This window comes from Corvus kubaryi, unplaced genomic scaffold, assembly GCF_017639235.1.
Source record: "Corvus kubaryi isolate FWS band 111438036 unplaced genomic scaffold, C.kubaryi_AGA036_p1.0 split3-73, whole genome shotgun sequence".
In the NCBI taxonomy this organism is placed as follows: domain Eukaryota; kingdom Metazoa; phylum Chordata; class Aves; order Passeriformes; family Corvidae; genus Corvus; species Corvus kubaryi.
Window position 1 is genome coordinate 5,711,713 of NW_024582091.1, and position 26,864 is coordinate 5,738,576.

Below are 26,864 nucleotides of genomic sequence, written 5' to 3' on the forward strand. Positions count from 1 at the left end.
CTTTCCCTTTCGTTTTCTTTCCCTTTCGTTTTCTTTCCCTTTCGTTTCCCATTCTATTTTTATTGTATTGAATACAAGTCAGTTGAGTTGTAAGATTTTTTTCCCCTCACTTATGTTTTTGTAGGCGTGTTTTTTAGGAACCCATGTGTTAGTTTTGGGATACATACTTAGTCTTTTTTCTTTTTTTTCAAATTCAATCCCAACGTTGTCTGGTATGTTTTTTCTCTCAGGAGAAAGTTGATTCCCAATATGCTCATGGGTTGCAAGAATTAGAATTTATTCGGGAACACAGTGATACAGAAGCTGCAAGGTTATGTGTGGACCAGTGGTTAAAAATGCCAGGTGAGAATAGAAAACTAAGTTTGAGTGATGATTTCGAAGTCCTGCATAACAGAGCAGAACATGTGAAAATTTTGTTGAGCTTGCAGGTGCCTTGTGCATAACCAAACCCTACAATATTAATTTTGCTATAGCATTTCATTTGGAAGTTCTTAAGCACTTATTTCCAGGAAAGCTATCCTTGTAACACTTTGCTGCTTAGAAAAGTAAAGATAGGGAGTCTAAAAACCATTAAGGCAATGTTAATTATTTTTGTAAGCAAAGTTGCTAGGATGAAAAAAAATATTACTGTTGAACTGCTGCTTAGGAAAATGTAAGTAAGTGTGACTTCACAGTGTTTAATCAATTTAAAATACTGCCTGGAGGACCTGGAGGAAGGGTGTCGAAGTGTTTGAAAAGTTATACTGCTGGGAATTGAAGAGACAGTGAAAGAGCAGACTTACTGTAGTAGAATTGAAGGACAGTGAGTGCATTGTTAGTTTGCTTTTAAGAATCACTACAGTTTGATTTTGGGATGTTTTAGGGCTTGTGTGTTATTTTGTTTGTTTTCTTAAGCCTCTGTAATTCAGCTTCTGGTTAAGTGCTTTGTTTTTTAACACAGGTCTGAAACCAGGCTCTGTTAACGGTGGAAGAAGGGGTGGTTATAAGAGGGCAGGTCAGACTCGAGTCAACAGCAGTCCCAAATATTGTCCTGTGATGCATTGCAACAGACAGTTTGATAATGTACATCTTCTTCTAGGTCACCTTCAAAGGTAAGGACATACTGTGCAAGAGTTCAGTGCAAGGAATAATACTAAAAGAATATGCTCTAACTTAGGACATCAGTACCAAGTCTGCTTTAAACTGCCTGTGCTGACAAAGCTTCATTTTGAGAGCCGATAAATATGTTACAGTTTATATAGATGAGCTTCATGGGGGTTTTTTTCTTGGTTTGTTCTTTTACTTGGTGTTTGTGGTTTGTTTTTTTCATTCAGAATTGATGTCTTCCTCTTGTCGTGCATTTTTTAGTATATGGGGTTTTTTGAGAAGTAAGATTTCTGTACTCCAGTTTAGTTGTATCTTCATCCAAACTTGAAATAAAGCAAAAGACTATGTTACACAATTTGATGGTAAAATAAAAAGAAAAGCCCCTGATGTAGGGAAACAGGAGCAAAAGCTGTAGGCTATCTGTTCATAGCTGATCTTGCTAGTCAGTACTCAGTGTGCCTGTGTTCAGTTCCAGCAGATACTGCCTTTTAACTACTGAACGTGTCCATGGGCAAGGTGGTGAGAAGTTGAAGGGAATGTCATGGGTTAACCCCCATAGGCAGCTCAGCCCCACACAGCTGCTCACTCACCCTAGTGGGATGTGGAAGAGGGAAGGGTAAAAGTGAGAAGACTGGGCTGAGGTAAAAGCAGTTTAATAAGTAAAGCAAAAGCTGCATGCACATGCAAAGCAAAATAAGGAATCAACAGGCAGAGCTCTATCACACATGATGGTTACTTGGAGTGATGGCATTTGTCTTCCCAACTGTCTCCCCTTCCTCCTCCACCCAGTTTTTATTTCTGAGCATGATGTCTTATGCTATGGGATGTCCCTTTCGCCAGTTGAGGTCAGCTGTCCCAGCTGTATCTCCCAACATCTCCTTGCTGGTGGGACAGGCTGAAAAACAGAGAAGACCTTGACACTGTGCAAGCACTGCTCAGTAATAACTAAAACTTATCTGTGCTATCAACACTGTTGTTCATAAATCCAAAACACAACAACCGTACAAGCTGCTACAAAAATTAACTCCATCCCAACCAGAACTAGTACAGGGAGGTAAAAATAAATAAATTATAAAAGTGTCTATGTAGTTCTCTTAAAAGCAGTATGATTTCTCTCCAGAGTGGCCATTTTAACAGGTAGGCTGCAGAACATACTTCAGCTATACTTCAGGATACTTCAGCTGATACAGTTCACAATAGGGGAAGTAAGGAATTTTTACAGTTTAGGTTGGTTAGATAGGGGTTTTGTCCGATAGCTTCAAAGGACAGAATTTTTCCCATAAAAAAAAGCTATTTGACTATTTAGAGGGGACTAGTTTGCTAATTGTTTCTTCTTCAGGTTTGATCATTCTCCTTGTGACCCAACAGTCACATTACATGGACCCCCACATAATGCTGTTGCCTGTGTGATATGCTGCGAAAGATTTTCAACCTCTCAGCAGTACAGTGATCATCTTTTATCTAAGGCAAGATCATAAGGATAAGTAACTCGCCTGATTGAATGTAGTAGAGGGTTTAAGACTTAAAATTATGTATTGATTTTTGGTGGGGTTTTTTGTTGGGTTTCTTTTTTAACCCTCTTTGTCTTCCCTCTCTTTTACTTCAAGATAGTTTTTTCTTATTCTGCTGTGTTTCAAACACCTGGTGTAGCCTGACAGTATTCCCTTTAGATCTGACCTTTAGGTTCTATGTTTTGGTATGCTTTCAGGAGGACCACAGTTCTGTCTTGAGCCTCTTGTCCATCTATTGGTGTTGTCAATAGGTATTCCCCTTTTTTGCATTTCCAAAACTCTGAAAGGTAAAGGCAAGAATTTAGGATGAAATAAGTGACAGTGAAGAGAAGCAGCAGAAAGGAGATGGGGGTTTTATTTAAGCAGTCTGGTGTTCAATTGGATAATGGATAGCATTTTCAAAGTTGGGTGTTTTGATAACAAATATTCTCTCCTAGTCTCCAAAAGCCACATTAAATTTGGACATTCAGTTTTAGACATTCTGAAAACCAGACTAAATTTCGCTTGTAGTAATAACTCTTGATATGTAGTCATACCTGACAAGCTGAAAGATTGCATCGTAGTTTGTCCCTGCTCTTTTTCCATTGCTTCAGAGTTCTGTGCCTCTGATGTGTCCAGGGACATTAGCAGGAGAAGCAGCCAAGGTAGGGGGAAGGCACTGAGTGTCTCTTGCAGACAGTGAGAAGATGGGATTACTTTGTGTAAGGGAGATAATCCTAGTCAAAACTCTAAGCATATAATGAAGATTCTTGCAGTGATACAGAAAGAAGGAAGCAAAAATATCAGAAGGAGAACTAAAGGATTTTTGCCCTGAAGGCAGAGCTCTGAAGTTGATGTAGAAGGCAAAGCAGGTGGAAGGAGTTGACTTCTACAAAAGTCACAGACCTTTCAGGCTACTCTGAGGAGCAGCATTTTGGGGAGTTAAAGGTTAGCAAGATTAGGGAAGAACTGACATGAGGTAAAAGAGCTGCTTTATTGACGGGAAGAACTGACATGAGGTAAAAGAGCTGCTTTATTGACAGAGGGAGCTTTATCTGAGAGCCTGGGTAGAGGAAATGGCTAAGAGTTGCTGGAGCCCATAGTCCCTGGGAAGATGCTTGCTCCCAGTGGTGCAAGAACGGGATGGAGAAGTTGATGGTGTAGTAAGCATGGATGAGTAGCTGGCTTTGACAGTGGTACTTTGGCCAGTTCCTAGTGTCTTGTGAGCTGAAGTGCAGAGGGGGGTAGGCTGTAGATAAATACTGATGTGGTAGCTGACAACCTAAAAGTGAAAATACTAACACAGAAATTAGAGAGGAATGGGAGGACATGAGAACTGGAACTGGTTTCTTGTCTTAATTTTTTTCCTAAGCAGATAATTTTCTCTTCCAGCTAAATGAAAATGATGGGCATAAAAAAGGTATTCCTCCACAGCATATTCAGTGTTTTGCATGCCCAAACTGCTTCCTCCTTTTCACCAAAAGAGAAGAGTGTTTGCAGCATATGTCACAAGAGAACCACTTCCTCCAGGTTTCTGAACTGAGTGGTATGTTGCTACTAAGTGATACTAAGTGTACTGCCTTTAATTTTTTTTTTTGATAATTCATCCTTAAGATAGGAGGTGACTTACATTTTTGTGCTGCCTAAAATAGGTTAAGGTTTTGAAGTTTGTTATTAATGAATTCTTACTTTTCTTTTAAGATCTTAAATGTGATGCTTTGAAATTCATATTTTTGTGTAGAAATGATTCCTCTATCACACTTCCTATAATGAGATGCTGTTGAGTCTTTCATATAAGCTTCTCATCCTCCAGTGACTCCGTGAAACTACTTTCCTGAATAAGTTTACATTTAGCATGTTGATAGAGACTTAGACAAAACACATAAATTTCTTTTTCAATTCCAGTCAGAGTGGCTGTTGTGTTCCTTCTCCTTACTCTACTGTCTGTAGTGAGCTTGGAGGCTATTTTTCTTGTCAGTGTCCTTTGCATTCCTGATGGCAAAGACCTGTGAAAATTTCTTCTCCATATAATTGCAAATTTTGAGTGCTGAGCTGGAACATTGCTGCCCGTCTGATGGCTTGTACGGACTGCATGGCTGCTGAAGGCTGAAATACTGGTTATGTTGTGAGCTGGCAACATCCTGAACCATGAATAGAGTCTAGAGGAAAGATCTGGTCATTGCAAACAGGGTTAATGCCCAACATAGCTGTACTGGCTTTTTTTTCCTGACATAAGCAATAGGCATTAAAGCATTTACTTCAGTGTTAGCTAAACTGCTAAATAGCCATATTTTAGACATTGTAGCTCTCTGAACAAGCCTACATGGCCGAAAGGATTCATTCAGGTATTTCTCATCTTAGTAAGTTAATCTTCGACTTCTGCCCTCCCCCCGAGTGGCTGCAGGAAATGTACAGAAAAGGCAGGCTTTGAAGGAATCCCCTGAAGGTCGAGTTAGTACTGCTGCTTTCATGTAGTGAAGTGACAATCAGCTGCATGGTTATAGTTTCCCTTGTGCTTTGTCACTCTAATGTACTTTTATTCTCAAATAGGTTATTAATTCTGAATGTGATGACTGCAGATGCTTTTAAATTCAGGTCATAGGTTTTAAAAAAGATAAATGGTGAGCTGTTTCTTTGAAAAGATTAAAAGCACAAGTTAGTGTTTTCTTCTTTAGATGGAGAGTGCCAAACTCAGAACAAAAACTTGAGGACTCCATTTTTTACGTTGCGTTAGTAAGGCTTCATGATTAATAATTATCAGCATGGCCAGTGAAGTTAGCTAAAAGGCATAACCTCAAATTACTGCCTGCTGATCGTCATATCTTACTAAACAGAAAAATCAAAGAGAATTTGCCTGCTAAGGTGCAGAACATGAACAGTATCTAATCCATAAACCATTTCCCATTCTCTTTTCAAGAGAGTTTTCTTATACTACTGGTACCGGAAGTTACATGTGGAGCATATACTCAGAACAACAGAAGGTTCTCCATCTAAAAATTTAAGAATTAACATTAAGCATGGGAAAGAAAGAGATGGTCAGAGTATATGGGAACTTGTTAAATAAATTGTGTGCTTTTTAAAAAAAAATGCTGTATGGCTTAAAATTGTGTGTGTTAAGAGTAGACTTAAGTAAGCTGGTAATAGGTGGAGGAGAAGAAGGGAAGACCCTTCCTAAGAGAGATACTGACCTGGCATTGTAGAAGGAGGAAAAGGGAAGTAAAGTCAGTCACCAACTATGAAAAAGCAAGATGCAAACAGATTCAGGTATAAGATAGTTACAGAAGTTTAAAAAATTCAGGGTTCAGTTACAGCTTCCATTGCACAGTTACTGTAGCTCAGCTGACACTTGTTAACTTGCTTTCTGAACCCTGTGACAAACAAGTAACAATAGTAATTATGTCATCAGAGAGCTGAAATTCTATGGAAAAACTCCAATGTGTGGTTGCACTTTCTACCATTCCATTTTACAGATGCAGTGAAGTCTGGCCATCCAGTACCTTTTCCATCCTTTGCAAAGAACCTCTTGATATCTCTGTGCAAAGAGGTCTCCTTCCAGGTGAAGTGTATGTCCTGCTTCAAGATACTGCGCTCACATATGGAATTAACGGCTCATTTCAGGTTTGTGTAGGGCAGTTGTCTTTATAATGTGAACATCCATAGATCAATGACAGATATCCAGACGTGCTTTTTGTGGTACTAGTGGATTTCAGGGCAGCTAGGACCATCTGAATGTTGACTTCCTGAATAAACAATCAAAAGCCTGCCCCCTTAGCTTTACCCCACACTGCAGAAAGCTGATCAATGTCAGGATCCTTTTTGATTTTCTGTAACAAAACAACAAAAGTTGGTCTCTGTTCCACTATTTCTGAGCTGATTTTGAAAATGTGCAGTCAACAACATAAGCATCAATCGAAGTTCTAGCTTTGGAAATTAGCACCTAATTCTCTTCAAATGTCAGAGACTAGATACATTGCATCTAGTTGCATGGTTTTGTTGGCAAGCTAGTAGGTGGGTTAAAGTACATAGAGGACGCTGTTTCCCTGTATTGCTGTAGCTACTAGGTAATATTTCGAGTACATCTGAAAGTTTAAAAATGTTTCAGGTTGTGATATAACCTCTTCATGTTTTTAATCCATTCTAGAACACGTTGTCATAATTCTGGGCCTATGGCGCTGTCAAAGAAAAGCATCTCCCAGGTTGCAGAGATATTTAAAACAAAAGGTCACTGTGAGAACTGTGATGAGCTGTTTGCTGATAAGAATCAGATGACCCAGCATAAACAAACCACTCAACATAACATTAGAGTTTTTAGTACACTGGAAGAGTCCATCTTGATGTTCTGCCATGTCAGTGGAAAACATAAAAATCAGTCCCATTTGTGCCACATTGTGGATCGGTCAAGACCACTGCTTAAAAGACATTTGAGTCCAAGTGAGTCCACCAGTGAAATGGGGTCTACTCCTTCAAAACGGAAGAGTTATTTAAAAGATAAAAGTGAAGATAAAGTAGCAAACCAAAGTCAAGGTAGTGCTTGCAAAGTAAAAGCCTGGTTTTGTGAATGCCTTCAAAAGTTTTTTACAGAAGAGTCAGTAGAAAAGCACATTTTATCAGCAAATAGGATCTGTCACAAGTGTGCTGTGTGCGGAAAGCTGGCTGAAAACTCAAGCATTATTCGCCTGCATATGAGTCGATTCCATGGAGGAGCACACTTGACTAATTTTCTTCTCTGGTGCAGAGCGTGCTCTGTAGATCTAAGAGAAGAGGATATTATGGGACACATAACTGAATTTCATGGTGGACATAGTTACTATTATGAGCAGGAAGCTGTAGAAGATGAACCTATGCCATCTGCTTCTGACGCAGTGAGCATTTCTGCAGGTGAAGATAAAGACTGCATTTCCAGCCCTGTGGAGCTCTCCCCTGAAAGTGGTCCTGTTGTGGGAAAATGGCAGTGCCGCATTTGTGAGGAGATGTTTGAGTCTGAAGAGAGCGTTAAGCAACATTGCATGTCCTTAGAAAGCCACGCATTTCACAGGTACTCGTGCGGCTTATGCAGAAGTCATTTTCGGAAAGTAGGAACACTACAGCGGCACTTCCAAGAGCATCATAATCAGGAGATACAGACTAAATACTTCTGTGGCCTTTGTGGTAATCTCTTCTTCGACACAGAAGAAGAATTTCTAATCCATTACAAGGAGATTCATAGTGTGGACTATACATTTGTACCTGAGCAGATGGAACTATCAATAAAAAAGGATGAGGACTTCCTCCCAGTTGAACAAGGAGACCTTTTAACCTGTGGTTGCCGGACAACATACATCTCCAAAATAAACAGGAGGAACGATTATGAGAATTGTCAGAAAGCCATGCTGCAAAAAGGAAACTTATGGTTTCGATGCTGCTTGTGTTCTGCAACGGCACAGAATATTGCTGATTTGAACAGTCATCTCAAGAGTCACACGTCAGTGAAACCTAGGGGAGAGATGTATGTTGTTAGATGTGCTGCATGCAACAAAAACTTTGATGATCTTCATAGCGCGCATCAGCACTATCATGGGAAACACTGCTTCTTGCAGAAACCTGATCTATCAAGTCTTGCGTCAGAATCAGAAGACACAGTATTCAAGTTTGCAGCAAGTGGGGCTTGTGTGGTCAGAAAACCTCACAGGCAACGATTTCAAGCATCTCCATCCAAAACTCAGGACAGACCACAGTTGTCTCCTCTTCAGGGCCCAGTAGAGGGAAAGAAAATAAAAAATGAGGACTCAGAACAGTCTGAAGAACTTAGTGAAAGTATGTGGAAAATTTCTTTCAACATTAGAAAAGTATTGCTGTCCTTAACACACTCTGTTTCATTGTCAGTGCATGTCACATACCATTTAGTTACATCCAGTCTATAAATGAGCTCAGAATTTAGTACTTGTTATTTCTCAAATACTGAATTCTCAGTACTTGAATTTCCAAACCTCAGACTCCACAATGTATTGTTATATGCCACATGTATGAAGTCTTGGAAAAAAACAAACAGGCAGATGTAAGAATCCTGAGACTCAAACATTTGATTTTCAAATTATTTGGGGGCATAATTTGGTGTTATAAAAGGAAGAGGACTATCAAGGATGCCCCAGTTAGGGATCTAACGCCTAGAAGTGTAAAAATGATCTATCATACACATTCAAAAGAAACTTGTCTTCTTTATATATATAAATATTTATGAACCTGTTAGTGCTTTCTGTGTGGGTAGTCCTGTTATATCACCATCATCACAGCTTTCTTAGCTTGTCAAAAAGCAGTATCAGCTGAGAATTTATATTCCCAGTATGTATTGTTTTTTTCCTCAAGCATGCAATTTTTTTTTCAAGTTCATTATCACTTCTAAGAATGACATTGAGAAGGCTGAAGGTGTACCTTGTGTTCAGAAATTGGAAGTGTTTCTTAATTACTAGTGGTGTCATAATGCTTTTGATTAAGAGGTTGACATTTATGTTAGAAGTATAGCAAAAAGTGCACATCTAAACATTTTATGTGTTTTTATGCATGCAAGCAATTGAATGGCACAGAGACTTGCCATAGTCGAGGGTGCACAGTTGAATATTAAATGAGTTATTAAAATAACAGGACAACAGCTTTCTGTGCTTTCCAGAAAACTGTCAAGGTCTATGCCATCATATAGCCAGACTCTGCTCTTCTCTCTAATTGGTGTGTTTTTAAATGCTACTTCAGTTGATTTTAAAATCTATGCAGTCACCAAATAACATCGTGTTTTGTAACTTTCCTGGTAACTTTTCACTTACATATATGAAGGCAAGAATTTTCAAAAGCATGTTGGTTGACCAGAAAGTCACATGATTTTAAATTTGTCCTTTTTATCCCATTGAAGATGGTGAACTTCCTGATCTTGACTACCTGAGTACTATGACTCATATTGTGTTGGTGGACCTGGACAACTGGGGAAGCTTTTTCACACAGCTGCCAGCTAACCTGAACCAAGGGACATTTATCTGGGGTTTTCAAGGTAAAAAACGTTTGGAGGAAATTAAAAGATTAACAAGTCTACACATGTACTTGAGCAAAGATTCCTTGAATCTGAGAGAATGAAGAACAGGAGCAAGTAGCCACTAGAGCTTTTAAAGTCGCAGTGTCACAGGCACCGTGTAACAGAAATATTCTTAAACTTTTCAAACTCAGTCTAAACCTCCACTGCTCCTATTATTCCTTTTAGAATATTGTTCCAGAATTGTGGAACTGTTTAGGAGTCTTTCTGGCTTCCATCGTGAACTTACTTAAGCTGTATCATATTTTCATAATTATCAGAACAGCCATAATACTCAGAGATTATTTTAACTCCTAAGTCCTTCTCATAAGGCTGTAATTTTTTGTTTTGATTTGGTTTTTTTAGTTCCAGAAGGTATGATTTTGCATTCTTACATTTTTAATTTTGTTCTGTCTCTGGCTTGTTCTTTAAAGGGTGACCTTTGTCATCCTGTACAACAATAGGTGTACATCCCATCTTGAAGATACCAGTGATTGATGGAACTCACATTGCCATGAGTTTCATAGAATGATAGAATGGTTTCGGTTGAAAGGACCTTAAAGATCATACTGTTTTGCAAAGTCTGCCAGTAGCATCCTTTTAACTTGATACTTTTGCTTATCTGACTGTTATTGAACCAACTTCTTGTCCACCACATGCTTTTTCTACCAGTTTTCTCTGTATCTGCCTTTATAATTTTTTTTGTCTGTGGTACATTGATTTCTTCACTAAAGTGTAGATAAGGCATAGTTTAAGAATATTTATGGCCTGAAACACAGGTGTCATCTCACCAGATTTGTAGGTCGGGTATGTTTTACACTTAGTACGTACTATGGCACTGCACTTCCTTGCTAAGTGTTTTTGATTATCTCTTCCCATAGAAGACAATCAAGAATATTCTGAAAGATGAGAGTTGTCATGCTGCTCAGGTTGGACAGAAAGGCCTATTGATGCCTGGCTCACTTTTTTTTCCCCCCTTAGAAACAGATTTTCCAGTTAGCTGATGAAGGCAAACCAAGTATGGCCATTAATGTAAAGTGTTAGGGATTCAAACAGTCATCTGTGCTCCTGGACCTGTTATCTGGTATCTGCTTGTTAGGAGTTTTAGGGACAAATCCTCTGATCTTCCCTGTTAAAGCAAGTTTTTCTCCTAAGTTTTGTGTTCTACTCCAGTATTACTTCTGTATCGCCTACCTGTATTGTCATTACCTTTGGCCTTTCTGTAACAGCATTCCTGTACACATGCAAGCTGCAGAAAGTACTGAATTGGGGGTTTTAAATCATAGAATGTTAAGGGATTGGAATGGACCTTAGAGATCATCTCATCCCAACCCCCCTGCCGTGGCCAGGGACACCTCCCACTAGACCAGGTTACTCAAGGCCTTATCAACCTGGCTTGTAACACTGCTGGTGTTGAGACATCCAAGACCTCCCTGAGTAACCTGTTCCAGTGTCTAACCATCCTCACAGTACAAACTTTCATTCTAATATCTAACCTAAATTTCTCCTCTTTCAGTTTGTACCAGTTACTCCTTGTCCAGTCCTCTTACAGTTCCTGACAAAGAGTCCCTCTCTGGCTTCCCTGAGGCCCCTTGAAATACTGGAAGGTTGCTGTGAGGTCTCCACACAACCTTTTCTCCAGGCTGAACGGCTCCAACTTTCTCAGCCTGTCTTCATAAGGCTGGTGCTCTTACCAGCTGTCCTCTTATCAACTTCCTGACCCTCCTCTGGACTTGCTCCAACAGTTCTATGTCCTTCTTATACTGGGGATACCAGCACTTGTCACAATAGTCCAGGTTGGGTCTCATAAGATAAACAAGATAAAAGATATCTTACACTTTCCATATTACACCTATTGGTCCTAGATTTCTATTTCATCTATGCTGCTTGGTTGCTTCATTTATACATTCTCTTTTCTATATGCCTGAATAACCTGTTGGTTGTTCTTACTATCTTTTTTAAAGCTTTGCCCAGCTTGAACATCTGGGCAGATTTCACTTCACCTGTGCACTCCTTGAATTCTGTTGTGATTTGGGGTTTGGTTGTAGTTTTTAATTGCTGAAGGCTTGTTTATTTCTGCAGTTATTCACTCAATCTACTTCGCCTTGGAAAAACTTTTCTACTGATTAGAAACTATTAGGAATCTGGCTGGAAGAAATATCTGGCTATATCTGGGTTTTATGAAGAATTATTTAGTAAAGAAGAATTTCCCCACATGAATTCAGATGCTGGCTTTCAGTCATACTTTTTATTCTATCTAATTTACTCAAAACTAACTTGTCATTAGTTGACTTAAGCTTGTTTGCTGTGACAAGGTCTTCTGTGCTGTTACTGTTTTCCAAGGTTAAAACCTGGGTTTGATTCATTAAGAAAAAGTTGGTCGAACCTAGGGATGTCTGAGCTGTATTGTCAGAAACTTCTGTTCTCTGACTTAAGAGAAAGAACTAATCATAGTATAACCATAGTGTTACTGGTGTATCATTAGGAACCCCTACTAGTACAATACTCTTACCCAAAGGTACCTTTGGGCTGGGTAAGACTCTGTGCCCAGAGATGTTCCAAACACAGGTGCCTGATGGCACAGCACAGCCCATATCAGCACCACTCAGTTCCTTACTTCCAAATGGGTTTGCTGCATGCAGGCTGCCTCATGGGAATGGCCCCTGAAGCATGTGAACTAAAAAGATATGCTAAAGAGTTACTTGTGAATAAAATGGGTCATATTCATCTGAGAGAAACATTTACCAGTTTATTGGTGTCAACTATATTGGTTTTGAGCCTGGGAACACTAAGGCTCCCAGGCACATCTGGATCTAGTGTTGTAGGTACCCTCTCGTAATAATAGTTTGCATAGTTAGTTGAGGCATGCTGTTCTCGTTTGCTTAACCTGTGAAAATACAGCATCATTTTTTCCTGCATTTCCCAAACGACATTTCTGAAATTTTAGTTATTATTTTTATATGATATATCTGCATTATTTCTATTATTCCTGTTTGTAGTATAGCCTTAGCTTTGCTTTGAGTTCCTCCATTGTATTGTCTGGACTGTATTGTTTCTGTCTTCAGATACTCAGTTGTCTTTCATCCATTTGTGAGCTAACAGACTGAATGAATGCAGGTCTGTCATTGTTTTCAGCTGCCCTGGTCAAATGCTTATGTTGTACATTTATGCAGCCAAAAAACAGGGCTGGCGATTACAAGTCTTTCCCAAATAGCAGTGACTGAGGGCTATCACAGTGGATGAGAACTTGCAAATAGCATTTTTTTCTCATGGACAGATACCACTAAATCATTTCTGTGTAGACTCTTAATAAATCTTTGAGATCATTCTCGATACCATCTTCTTGCCATTAGGCTGAAAAGCAGAGTCAGGAGGGAACAGGAGAAATCTACTGAGAAATGCTTTTCTTTGTCAGACTGCAGGTGGACATGTTGGCATAAACCATCCTCTGCAGCCTGTTTACTTGAGCATTGGTTTTCCATGTCCTCACATGGAGTGCCATCAATGACTGCTTTCATTTCCCATTCAAAATCTTTTCTCACATCCAGCCACTCTATCATCTAGCAGATAATGCAATATAGACCCATTATTTCTTAGCCATTGGAACGTTACAAAATTCTTGGTCACTCTGATCAAATTGTCCTTCCATTTGCTTGCCTTTTTATGGTGTCATATGTATTTTTATGGTGCAAGCTCCTCTGGTTTTCCCTCTCTTGAGAGACTTCCTGCTTCTTTCCCTTGCAACTTGTTTCAGTATAGTACTGGTTTTGTCTGTAGCAGACACTTTACTCAGCTCATCTTTATTATCCAGCTATTTTCTCAGCCAGTAACTATATGCCTAGCATACTGTTTAGAAAATTCCTGCACTTTTTTCCCAGTTGTAGCCTCATTTTGCTTATCCTTGACTGCATCCAAGGGTTTGTCAGGACTCTGTCATTGTTTCAGCTGTTCCTCCAGTTCTTGGATCCGCTTTTTAATGAGTTCTGACGTGATGTGTCAGGCAGTTACAGTGCATGTTGACTGTTACTCCTGTAGTACAGGTTTCCCTAAGAGAAGCATTTCTGTTACTTGTACTGTTTCCAGAGCTCTTCTGATTCTGCACATTAACCATAACTGGACTTCAAACTGGAGAAAAACACATCATTGTGTCTAAAAGCATATGATATCCAGAAGATAAGTCAGGATTTGCAAGAAAAAAAATCTTACAAAATTGAATGAGTAGTATCAGGCTAGCTACTTTGTTTTGCCTTCTTTCTAAAGAACAAGAGGGTTGGGGAATTTTGGTTATATGTTTTTCTTAGCTTTCACATTGGTCAACATGAATTCTGTCTTTGAAGACAGTTTTATTTGCTTTTGCCTTCTTGCATTCTTAATTCATAGAGGCATTTCTGCCCAAATCCACGGTTTGTTTGTTTTTCATGTTTGGTTTTTATTATTATTAATATTATTCCTCTTCACTGTATAGGAGGATACAGCAACTGGAAGCCTCCAGTGCATTGCAAAATTTACAATTATCTTAAGAGGATTGGATGTTTCTTTCTTCATCCACGTTGCAGTACCAGAAGAGAAGCAGCAGACTTTGCTCTCTGTGTTCATGTAAGTTAGGGCACGCTTGCTTTATTGTTGTCCTGTACCCAGAGGAGGGTGGCAGACAGTATCTGCTACTGATGTTAAGTACTGATTGCAGATTACATTTTTAGATTCTTTTCCTTGAGACTTCTGTGTCCACTATAAAGAATGATAAACCTGGATTGAGTGGAGACAGATGGTCGAGAAGTAATTTAAAAATCAGCCCGAATAGGACAACAGTCTGTTGTGGAGGGGGAGGGAGCTGGTTAGGGAATGAAGAGTAAAAAACCTGTACTTCTTACAGTTTCTGTTCAAGAGTGATTGTAACTCCTTCGTCTCTCTTCAAGTAGCCCAAATCTCGAGCCATCTTCACAAAGAAGTTGAATGGGTGCCAGTTTCACAGACTCTGTTGAGCTGCCAAAGAGCAGTGCCTTTATTCAGTAGACCTTGGGCTTTGGCAGGGTTGGGGATGTGCAGGTGAGGGACGGGAATCTGGGATGCCGTGGGGACTTGTGTTCCTAAAGTAGAATCATAAATTGTTCAGGTTGGAAAAGACCTTCAAGATCATCAAGTCCAGCCGTCAACCCAGCACTACCACCGTCATTAAGCCATGTCCTTAAGTGCCATATCCACATGATTTTTGAACACTTCCAGGGATGGTGACTCCACTGCTTCTCTGGGCAGCCTGTTCCAATGCTTGGCAACCATTTCAGTGGAAACGTAAACCTCCCCTGATGCAGCTTGAAGCCATATAGTGCTTTATCATTTAGATAAAATTACTAGCTATCTAATTATATAAACACATTTTTGCAACAGTGGTTTTATGTTTCATTATGCTTTTTGTGTTACTCTTAAAATGCTCTGCACAGATGACTTCTTTTATGTGGAGACAGTTCTAAAATGCTGCTTTTTAGGAATTTATTCCATACTCCATCTGTACTGTTCTGGTAGCCATTACCTGCATCTACTGTACACAGAGAAGAAATGAGCATCCAGCTTTTGAAACAGTGCCTTTCACAGTGGTATAATGTGGCTTGGATCATAAAAGCAGGAATAAATTGCTGTAGAAAACTTTGCAATGAAGACCTGTCTTGCACAAAGCCAGCCACATGCCATGAGATAAAAACATGATCTCTGTTCAACACTTGTCATTTGTTTCCCTATAGGCTGGTCGTCTGGATGAGCACCTGCCCAAGCAAATTCCTTTCACTGTACTTTCTGGAGACAAAAGCTTCCTGGAACTGGAAAACCAATTTAAAATGACCCAGCGACCAGCTCGCATCCTGAATCCTCACCATATTGAAGGAGACATGATGTGTGCCTTGCTAAACAGCATTTCAGATACCACAAAAGGTAGAAAGTAAACATTAAACACAATTTTTCAAGTAAACTGATAGTTCTTTCCAATAAAAAAATGGAACGCTTACACTAGTAACATAAACTGTTGCTTGGTGCTTCTTGTATTGTAGTGGTATTTCAATGAACAAGAGATCAGAAAATCATGTTTTGGGCATGTTTTGAAAACAGACTTAATTAAGCATTTTCATTCAGTATAACAAACTGACATCCCTGTATTCTTTATTCTAGCAGGAGACAAAAGTGATGTTTGAGTCTGAAAACTCCTTTCTAGTTAAAGAAGAAGTTAAAGCACTCCTATGCATATTTATCAATTTGTACTCAGATCTGTTTGGCTTGATTTATGCTGTGTCTGAAACAAATGTGACCCTGCTAAAGCATCCTTTCTCAAAATACTTCTGCCTATTTTAACTCTGACCTCCTGGCTACTTCCTATCATTTGATAATTGTCTTCACTGGCACATGACTCACACATCCATTTGGAGAAAAAAATCTCAGTCGAAATTTTTAAGTTCTCTAAAGTGCCAGATTCTAATGGCATGCTAAAATGATCACATTGGTTTTATATAGGATAATCAAAGAGGATTGAGCCAGCTCATTTTCATGCAAAGAGTACCAGAGCTGAGATGGAGTGTTAATACTTGTCAGTATTTTGAAGCATTTTGATGTTTATCTAGAAGGCCTGACATTTCTCTGTAGACATTTTTGCTTTTTCTGGCTTCTTGTTGTGGTTTTGGGGGATTGCAAATTCAGGGTATATTACTGAAAGCTGTTTCTGAATTAGCCCTAAACTGTTCTCTGAAAAATTATACTGCTAGTCTTGATACAAGTTTATGAGAGCTATAACATGATGCTGCTGTTCCACCAAGAAGATTAAAGTGAAGTGCTATCTCTGAATGATGAACTGGCATTGATTGATTAAAGGGAAAAAACCAGGATAATTAAATAGTTTTCCAGAAAAAAATTGTGGTGAGCTGGAATTGATTTAAGTGATACAGAAAAGGTGCTTAATAGAGTTTTCTGGCCACCCCAAGCATTTGCTGATCTTGATTTTTCAGGTGGATTATGGAGATACTCCCAGCCAGATGCAACCATACCAGTAAACTTTCTTGGCATAGTTAATTACAGAATTGTCACTTTCATTAGTGGAGTTCATTTTCTCAGTGGGGGGGATTTTCCATAAAGCTACACCTTCCCTGGTGTCAATAAAGGCTGGGAGATGATCTGATGCACATCAGCCCTGCTGAGAAGGACTTGGGGGGTACTGGTGGATGAGAGGGTGGGTATAACCAAGCAATGTTCACTTGCAGCCCAGAAAGCCAAACATATCCAAAGCAGCATGGCCTGCAGGGCAAGGGAGGGGATTCTGTCCCCTGCTCTGCTCTGGTGAGACCCCACCTGCAGTGCTGTATCCAGCTCTGGGGACCACAGCATAAGAAGGACATGGAGCTGTTGGAATGAGTCCAGAGAAAGCCATGAAGATGATCAGAGGGCTGGATCACCTCTCCTATGAGGAAAAGCTGAGAGGGTTGGAGTTCTTCAGCCTGAAAAAGAGAAAGCCTTGGAGTAACTGAATTGCAGCCCTCCAGTACTTAAAGGAAGCGTACAGGAATGATGGAGAGGGGCTTTGTGCAAGGGCATAGAGAGATAGAACAAGGGGAGATGGCTCTAAACTGAAAGAGAGTGTGTTTAGGTTCGATATTAGGAAGAAATTCTTTACTGTGAGTGTGATGAGGCACTGGAACAGGTTGCCTGCAGAAGTTGTGGGTGCCCCATCCGTGGAAGTGCTCAAGGCTAGATTGGATGGGGCTTTGAGCAACCTGGTCTTCTGGAAAGTGTCCCTGCCTATGGCAGGGGAGTTGGAATTAGATAATCTTTTAGGTTCCTTCCAATCCAGATCATTTTGTGATATTATGCATTATTGCATTCCCAGTACAAAGGTTTCTTTTAGAGTTTATTAAAATTCTTAGACTGATAGATCTCTTGTAATTAGAGCTGTATAATTGTATATTAATGTGGGTGGCTGTTTTTGCTTCGTGGACTTTTTGCATATTTTTTGGGAGGAGGAGTTGGAAGAGAGCTGTAACTTGCAAGCAGTTGATTCAGCTGTATGGGCTTCACTTCTGGTATAGTTTGGTGTGCAACTTAAAGATATGAGACCATGAGGAGAGGGGAATGACTGTTTTGCTATATAGGGGTACTTTAGCTCCCTGCCTGGGTAGTTTTTCTAGTATAGCTTTATTTGCTGGCATGTACTAGCTCAGAGGTGATGACTTTGATCTAACCCTTTTCTGTGTATAAACTATACTCCAGTATGTTTTTTTAAATTGGTCTTGCTTCAGAATTTTCCTAATTTAACCTTTCTTTCAATGTCCTTTACTACATTAATATTTACTGTTACGGCGATTGGCCCTACCCAGAGGCTGCAAACCTTAACTTGCTGGCTGGCTGCTCACTGTGCATTCCACTTAAGTTACACATGTGGGCACTGTAAAAAAAATCCTTGAGCAGGAAGTTGATGGAATGACACATGATTCCTTTGGCTGTTGGCATTCCTTAGCAAACTTGTAAAGAACAGAATTGTCCCCTTTTTCTAGTTAGTTTCAGCAAGGGGGGACCCAGACATCAAGAGCTGCCTTTGTCTCCCCCTCTTGTATTAAAACAGAGTCTTACAAAATTCACTGTTGGCAATAGGTCTGTATTCACTGCTTAGTGGGATTATGTTGTTACCAAGAGTTTATAAAGCTTTTCTTTGAAAAGAGAAAGCCACCACATTGTACACACATAGTGTGTTGCTCAGCAACATCAGCCATCATTTGCAAGTCTTAATGTGGCAAAACCAGTATTGGAGGGTTGAGATGGAAAGTTGTACAGCGTATCATAGGCTGGTATAACTTGTTGACCTGTTACAGAAGAGCAGCTGAGTATAAGGAAATGCAAACAAGAATTGCTTGCTTTGTGACTTTCTCAAGTCTATGGCTATTCTGGAGAGAGAAGTAAGTGAGAGAGAATCATGTTGAAAAATATGACTGTTGTTGGTATTGGATGAGCTGCAAAATGAAAAAGCTCTTTCCCTAAATCACCTTCACGGAGCTATCATTAGCTTCTGAGCATCTCGATTGTGTTTGGATGTGGCAATTTGACAGGTGCATCTTGTGAACCATTTTACTAGCACAACTGCTGTGGGAACTGTGGTACTGCATTAATTTTAAAATAAATAAATATAAATAAAAGTTCCTGCATATGTTGCAATACTATACCAACTGTATGTTACTATAGGAAACCCTTGGTTGGAGGAAATGCTTGAATTTCCTTTGAGGTATGAAAAGAGTAGGCATTCTTACTCGTTCTCTGCTGCTGCCAAGCCTGAGCTCATAAATGAAGGTTTTTGGTTTCATGCTGAAGCCACAACACATGATGGGAGCTTCATGCATGTTAATCAAGTGGTTTGGGAGGTGCAGAAGAGAAGAATTTTCAATGTCTTCCTTTGTAACAAAAAATTTGTAGTGTGCAGAAAAATATCATTATTCCATTGTCTATGTCTTGTGATGTCCTGTGGGTTGAAAGTACAGAAAGTACACTTTTAATGAGCGCTGGACAATGTTGAGGGCAAAGATGATGGTAGGTTGGGGTTACCATATCCATCTGGACACTGACAGGATTGCCACAACTTTTTGGTTCACAAGTTATTTTTGTGTAAGTTGATGTCTTTAGCTCAACTGTATCTCTCCCAGTTATGCTCATATGAGATCCTTCAGTGACTGCGCTTTTATGTAAAACAGACTCTTTTAAATAATAAGAGCAAATTTTTTGAAGTATTTCTTGTCCTTTCTTTTGAAGAGCTAGTCTGTCTCACGAGCCTGTCAAAATCAGTGGTGTGCTTAATGTAGTGTTATCTGCCAAATAGCCACTGTACCTCTTTCACTGACCCATAAAGTACATTTCACTGTGCTCAAATGGAGTTGTCAGCCTGCGTCTTCAATCTGCTACTCTTGCCTGAAGTATTTAAATACTACCAAATGCAGCTTCTGTGAGAGCTTTTATGTTTGGAAGAGCAGGATTTCAGTTCATTTTGATGAATGCTTCTAAGCTTCCTAGCTCCCACTATGCCCAAAAGCTTTTGTTTTACGTACAGCCAACAAAAGAATTTAAGAGGACAAAAGAACAGATTTATAGAAGACATTGAGAATTGTTGCTTTCCTTCTCCACAGTCAAGATTTTCATGGGTGAAAATGAAAATCCATGTGTGGTCCAGTTTGAGGTCCAGTGTGAATGCTATGTATGTCCCATCTCTGCTTTTTCCAAACCTTTAGTTAACAGATTGCAAATGACTAAAGTTAGGTCACAGCCTCCAGCCCCCACTTCCCTGAATGTGAAGGGCATGAGCATCTGCAGTGTGATGCACCATGAATGAATTATAGTTTCTGTAGTAAGAATATATTCCTCTATTACAGCAGCCACAGCTTATTGCAGTACAGAGTGATAAGAAAGTCACCCTTCAGTTGTAACCTTGTGTTTAGCTACAACAGGAAGTTACTGCTGGGTTTGGTGTGTCAGAGGCATATCCTGTGTACATCTGTGAATGTATGTGTATGCCCTAGGGAGAAAGCGATGGACTGAGACCTAAGGTAATGAGCCTGAACAATAATTGTAGGCCAGTGGATGAACTGGGAAGACCTCACCACTGAGACCATACAAAAAAATTCTTGAGGTTTAGCTTAAATCTGGTTTTGAATTTGAGAGAGGTGTCTAAGATAAAGGTTAGATGAAAGTCTGAGTGACCATTACTATATTGGCCACAGTTCCCAAGAAGTGCAGTTGGAGGAGAGTGATGGCTTGAGAGCTTTATTTTTATTTGTCCAACTCTTGAATGAGCAGATGAACGAGCATCTGTAGGCAGAGATACATAGAGTGAAGCTTGCTTTGCATGGAGGAAGAGAGGTCTTGTATGATGTAACCCTCGGCAGGGAGTAGCTGTACTTGCATTTACAGATTATGTTACCTTAATGAAGAGAGATTAGAGCAGTAAGTATTGGGGAAGAGTATGTGGCAAGGATCCTCCAGGGACATAGGAAAGAAGGAATAAAATAAAAGCTTCTGGAAGCCAAGGGAACAGTATTTTAAAGGCAGCATGGTCACACATACCAGATGTGATTGCTAACAAAGGTAAGGGTGGGGTACTGATCTTAAGTTTTTGGCTAAGTAATTACTAGGATCCCGAAATGAGGTAACAAATGGTATCCATGATGTAGCACTAAAACTCCAGATACCAGCTGTAGAAGGAAGAGGGTCAGCGGTTGGAGAGACAGTGTGATGTGAATGTCGCTGTTCACTGGAATGGGAAAGAGGCAGGTGAGTTTGGGAGTTACTGAAAAGACTAAGAGAAGGAGTATTTTAGGAGAGAAGGGGCAGTGTGGGGTGTGAGACTACATAGGAGACAAGAGGTGTGTTTTGTGGTAAGGAAGCAGGATGAAGGTTAGCGAAGGGAAATCGCGCCTCTGCTGGTAAACCTAATGGAAATTATGAAAGGATGGTGGTAACCGGGGAGGTTGCAAAAGAAGAAGATCAGACATAGTGGGGGGGAGTTACCCTGAGCCATGTGGGCAACTAAGTTCAAGCTGTGGTGCTGTGATGGCAGGACAGTGGGTGGCGCTTACATTCTGTGAAAGTTACCAGTCTCTCCCCAGAACAGGTTTCTGAGAGATGCATAAAATGTCAAAAAATCACTCTGAGCTCTATATTCATCCAGCGTTTGCTGTCCTGTTTTCTCGTTCTTCCACAAGGCATATGTCAGTATGTGAGGACAATAGTGAGCAGTAGGATTTCTTTTGAAAGAACAAGTACAGTCAGTGGTTCTTAGCTGATGGGCGTTTGACAAAATGTACTAGAGAATAGTACAAGAGATCTTAAGATGTCTTGCCTCTGAAACTGGGCAACTGCTTTTCCTCTGACACCAGAGGAGTTGGGAGCTATAGCATGTGCAGAGCATTTTGACAAGAGAGCCAGGACATGCCTGATTTCTCAAAATAAAACATTCTTCATTAGAAGATGTCTGGAGTATCAGGAGTGTATGCTGACAAAGTGTGGGCTGGATGAGAAAACTGAGGTGGATTGAAAACTGGCTGAACAGCCAGGCCTGGAACATGGTGATCAATGGCATGAAGTTCAGATGGGAGTCAGAACCCAGCTGGGTCCCAGTACTGGGACTGATCCTGTTTAATGTATGTTAATGACCTAGATGATGGGGCAGAGTATACCTACAGCAAGTGTGTTGATGACACAAAACTGGGAGTGCCAGTTTGTACACCAGAGGAACTGTGCTGCCATCCAGAGGAACCTTGACAGGGGAGAAGTGGGCTGTCAGTGAACCTCATGAAGTTCAACAAAGGGAAGTGCAGAGGTTCTGCGTCTGGGGAGGAACAGCCCCAGGCACCAGTATACGCTGACCAAGAGCCAAACAGCTGGGAAATGACTTTGTAGGAGAGGACCTGGGGCCCTGGTGGACACATGAGCTAGTGTGTGCTCTGGTGGCTAAGAGGTCCAGCAGTACCCTGGGGTGCATTAAGAAGATTGTTGCCAGCAGGTTGAGGAAGGTGATCCTTTCACTTTACTCAGTCAGTTCATATCTAACAAGTTTGGAGCTCCCCCATGCACTGTCTTTTCAGTAATACACAAAAGCTATCTGGACGTAGTCCTGGGCAGTAGATGATTCTGCTTGAGCTAGGAGGCTGGCCAATACAACTTCCAGAGGTCCCTTCCAATCTCCACCATTCTGTGACATTGCCTGACCAGTCTGGTGACCTTTTATGATGGAGCAACTACAATAGTTGACAAGGGAAGGCTGTGCTGTCATCTGCCTAGGCTTCTGTAAGGGCTTAACACAGTCCCATATGACATCCTTATCTCAAAGTTGAAGAGATGTGGATTTGATGGATAGACTTGTTGGTGGATAAGGAATTGGCTGGATGGACATAGCCAGAGAGCTGTGGTCATTGGCTCCATGTCAAAGTGGAGGTCAGTGACAAGTCGTGACCCCCATGGCTCTGTTTTGGGACTGGTGCTCTTCAATATCTTCATTAGTAACACAGACAGTGGAATCGAGGGCACCCTCAGCAGATTTGCAGATGCCATGAAGCTGAGTGGTGCAGTTGACACACCTGAAGGACAGGATGTCATCCAGGAAGACCTGGACATACTTGAGAAGTGGGCCCATGAGAACCTCATGAAGTTCAACAAGGCCAAGTGCAAGGTGCTGCACCTGGGTCGGGGTAATTCCAGACATGAGTACAGCCTGGGAGGAGAACTGCATGAGAACAGAGCAGTGGAGAAGGACTTGGGCATTCTCATGGATGAAAAGCTGGGCGTGAGCCAACAGTGTGCGGTCACAGCCCAGGTGGCCAACTGCATCCTGGGCTGCATCAAAAGAGGAGGTCAAGGAAGGCGTTTCTGCCCCTCTACTCTGCCCTTATGAGACTTCAGCTGGAGTGCTGTGTCCATTTCTGGGGTCCTCAGCACAAGAAAGACATGGATCTGTTCAAGTCGGTCCAGAGGAGGCCACAAAGATGATCAGAGAGCTGGAAAGAAAGGCTGACAGGGTTGTGGTTGTTCAACCTGGAGAAGAGAAGGCTCCAAGGAGACTTCCAATATTTAAAGGGGGCTTAAGAAAAAGAGGGACGTTTTATGTGGGCAGATAATGACAGGACAAGGGGGAATGGTTTTGTACTGAAAGAAGGAAGATTTGGATTAGATGGTAGGAAGAAGTTACTTACTCAGTGAGTGAGACACTTGACCAGTTGCCCAGAAAAGCTATGGATGTCCCATGCCTGGAAGTGTTTTTATGTCATATGTATTTATGCCAAGAATTGGGGTAGGGAGTCATTGCTTCAACTGTTCCACCTCTAACAGGTATAAAACTTTATAGAGCAGTCTGAGATGTCTTCCAGGCTGGAAGATTAAAAGGATAGTTAATAAGGGAGAAGCCTCTTGTGAAAAGCCTTTCCTTTGCACTTTTTCTTCCCTTTCATTAGTAATTGTAGTGACTGCTTTTGGGGGAGGAGGGGGTGTGGATTTTTCTTTCCTTTCTTTTGTTTGCTTTGGAAAATGAGGTAAAAATTAGTATCTCTTCTGCTCAGAAATAGGCAGCTCCAAAAAGAGTTCACAGTCAGTCTGCCAAGTGAGTGGAGAAAGACCATTTTAGCTGCAGTGTATATCTGTCTTATTTCTGGCTTTTTTTTGGGTTGCTGATCACTGTTTTGACACCAGCTGTTGGAATTTTTTTATTCCTGGAATTGGGAAAGTCAGCAAGGTTCAAACAGGTTATGTGTGAGAGGTTTGAAAACAAATTTTGGGAAGTGTACCTGACACTTTGAATACCTAAGTTGGGTAATTGAAAATGCCAGAAGTCACACAGTCAGTAAATTAGATGGCCATATCGGAATGTTCTTTGCTGGTTAATGTAATCAGAAGTACATTGATGTATTCATAAATGTGATGACTTTAAGGGGAGTGCTTCTGTTGGTATGACTGTAGGAGACCTTGTTGATTGCTAATACTGTAAGACCTCATTACAGAGACCATCTCCCAAAATAGCAGTAGCCTGTAGCAGGAGGAGAATGAATGCATAACATGACTCACTGGCTTGGTTTTTAACCTGTACTTTACTGAGGCTCTGTTTAATGGGGAAAAAACAACCAGGAAAAAACTAAACGAACCAAACAAACCCCACACCACCTTAGGTACACAAATCCCTACTAGACACTTCAAAATAGAGCAGTCCTTCTGGAGCTGGAAACCAGCCTTGTGAAGAGCATTATTAAGAAAGGGAAAGGTTGCGGACTTTTGGCTGGGCTGGGTTGTGATGAATTAACAGATTAAACGAAGTGTATCAACTTTCTGCTTATATGAGAATTGAACAGCAACATCTGCTGAATTGCACTGCTTGGTTGAGTTTTAGCACTCCATTGTTCAAATGCAGTATTTGGGCAATAAAATACAGCTGCAGTTGTGTGTAGGCAGAGATGTGCTAAGGCACTTCTTCTCATAATTAAATCCTTGATATATTTTATAGAAAGTGAGTAATTTATAGAAAATGAGTCATTTTTTAATTACTGAATATCACAAAAAACCCCCACAAATGCAGTAGACACGGTAGCTTCTGCAGCTATTATTTCTTGTTACTGCTTTAACATAATAAAAAATTGAAGAAATATGCCTGTAAATTATGGGGAGAAGGGGAAGAAGGTAGCTGAAAACTGTCTCTTGAGTTCCTGTCTTAAACTACCACTGGAATGTATTTTTCTCTTGATGTTTTTTAGATCATAACAAGTCTACTGTTCAAATCAGTTGATGTTACAGTAAGAGAAATGCAAGAGAGGCTGTTAATATCTTTATTAGAAGCAATGTGTAATTTGTTTCATTTGTGCATTTAAGGTTCAGATAGTGAAGAGGATGAAGATATGAAAGAAACAGTGAAGAGGAGCTTAGAAGAAATAAACAAACAGGAAGGTCTGTTAATTTTTATGTTTCGGTGTTCAAGAGTACTATTAATTATGGACTATACAGAAACTAAACTTAAAATCAGTTTTACAGCAAGTGACCTCTTAGGAATGCGCTCTAAACTATGCTGGACAGTCTTGAGTAGTGAAGAATGCTGTGATGAGGTATAAATAAAAAAAATTCCTAACCTGAAAAGTATGCTAGCAGACTAAAAATCTGTTTCATTGGGACACCAGGGTACTGATCAATTGAAGACTTGACTGGGTTCAGTTTGCACCAGTTTAATATGCCTGTTGTCTCAGAGTAGAACTATTGACTAAATACTTGAACTTCTGAATAAATAGTTGAAGATTAGGTATCATTTCACAATAAAGCACTCTGGTCTCCTAAAAGAGCTGTAGATTTTTGCACAAGGTTGAATCAGCAGCATATCTGTCTGTTCACATCCTATCTTTATGTTATCTGAAATTGTTTTCGTCCTTTTGCTGTTGAGCTTACTGGTGGTGTTTAATGTAGTCATGCATTTTTGGTGACAGACCACAATGTACTTTGAAAATAATTTATTGTTGAAAGGCTTGATAATTCTTCCCCTCCACCTGATGGAAGTAAAATAAACTAAAAAAAAAAAAACGAAAAAGTTGTACAAGCTCAGTGATAAAACTGATGACAGAATATTACGTTCCCAGAATTTGTTCAGTTATAAGTTTACCAACTGTTACTAAATACTGTTGTTAAATGTCCAGCATTCATCTCCAGCACTGAAAGTTTGGTGCACTCAGGCCTCCCTCCCTAGTACTGGGATAGCAGTGGCATTTGGGGCATACAGGAGGTCCCACTTCTGGTGCTGCAGTGCAGAGCCATCTGACCTTATGAAGTAGTCTGCCTTCAATGAGTCACAATTTATTATTGGACCTTATTCTGGATTTTTGCACAGGCTTAGTGGCTAACTAACGACATATTTTAATGCAAGCAGTTGTCTGCAAATGGTTTTCTGTCTTTGTTTGTTTGTTTTTGTTTGTTTCTGTGACCATGTAATATTTTTCTCTAAGAAACTCTGTTTTATCAGTAGTTCTGGCTATTACAGGAAAGTCCAGGTGCATGGGAGAGCAGTCATTGATATGATCTCTGTTCCAAATCTCAGCCTTGCATAAAACAGCCCAGCAATTATTAAAGTTTTAAAATTCTATTTCCTTTTTCATAAGAACAGACAGCTCTTTCTTTTTAACAGGATGTGCTTGTGTCCTCCTAAAGCAGAAAATGAATAATTTCATGAATGACACTGTGTCTGAAAGCTGCTTTAATTTTTCCAGCTATACTATTGGTATTAATATTTGCTGTACTTACAAACCTTGTCTAATTTATGGTATTTGATCGCTAACACCAAGAAATTAGTGCCCAAAGCAACCTAAATGTAATGCAAAAACAGAGTTTCTTTTTTGAGTAATATGAAAGTTGTTTGAGATTGTTAAGAAGCCAGATGAGTGCAATGCAATTTTTCTCCTCACCATCGAAACTGCTACAGCCCTGATCTAGACTGTTCTTACTGTTGATAATGACTTTTTATCTACTTGTCTGGCCTACCTAGTAAGAGTGACAACACCGGTGCCAAGTCAGAATGTAGGTTATGGACACGTCTCTGGCTAAGGAACTGGAACAAAAATACTGAAACCTCTCTGCTTGTTATGTGTATGTGGGTTTTTTTCCAGTACTTAGTTTATTTTTCTTGGCACATACATATGGGTTCTAATCTTGCTATTATTTTGACCAGTAAATACATAGTTGCATTATGGTCTTGAACTAATCATTGGGCTGCTCTTAGTTAATACAGTTGAACG

The 26,864-nt window shown here is 40.1% G+C and overlaps 1 protein-coding gene and 1 long non-coding RNA gene across 4 annotated transcripts in view; one reads left to right on the top strand and one right to left on the bottom strand.

The window, feature by feature from the left end:
• ZNF451 (zinc finger protein 451) overlaps nt 1–26,864 on the top strand; it is a 36,810-nt gene that overhangs the window by 8,582 nt on the left and 1,364 nt on the right. For all 3 annotated transcript variants that reach the window (XM_042016937.1, XM_042016935.1, XM_042016936.1), the window contains exons 5-14: nt 231–342; nt 941–1,091; nt 2,426–2,552; nt 3,969–4,122; nt 6,047–6,194; nt 6,718–8,369; nt 9,457–9,591; nt 14,075–14,205; nt 15,345–15,531; nt 24,964–25,038. In XM_042016937.1, coding sequence (XP_041872871.1) covers nt 231–342; nt 941–1,091; nt 2,426–2,552; nt 3,969–4,122; nt 6,047–6,194; nt 6,718–8,369; nt 9,457–9,591; nt 14,075–14,205; nt 15,345–15,531; nt 24,964–25,038 — 2,872 coding nt within the window. The remainder of the gene's footprint in view (nt 1–230; nt 343–940; nt 1,092–2,425; nt 2,553–3,968; nt 4,123–6,046; nt 6,195–6,717; nt 8,370–9,456; nt 9,592–14,074; nt 14,206–15,344; nt 15,532–24,963; nt 25,039–26,864) is intronic.
• LOC121659112 lies at nt 1,286–2,851 on the bottom strand. Its single transcript, XR_006014162.1, has 2 exons — nt 2,764–2,851; nt 1,286–1,981 (listed from the first exon to the last, which is right to left on the bottom strand). It is a non-coding gene; the product is annotated as an uncharacterized LOC121659112 (long non-coding RNA).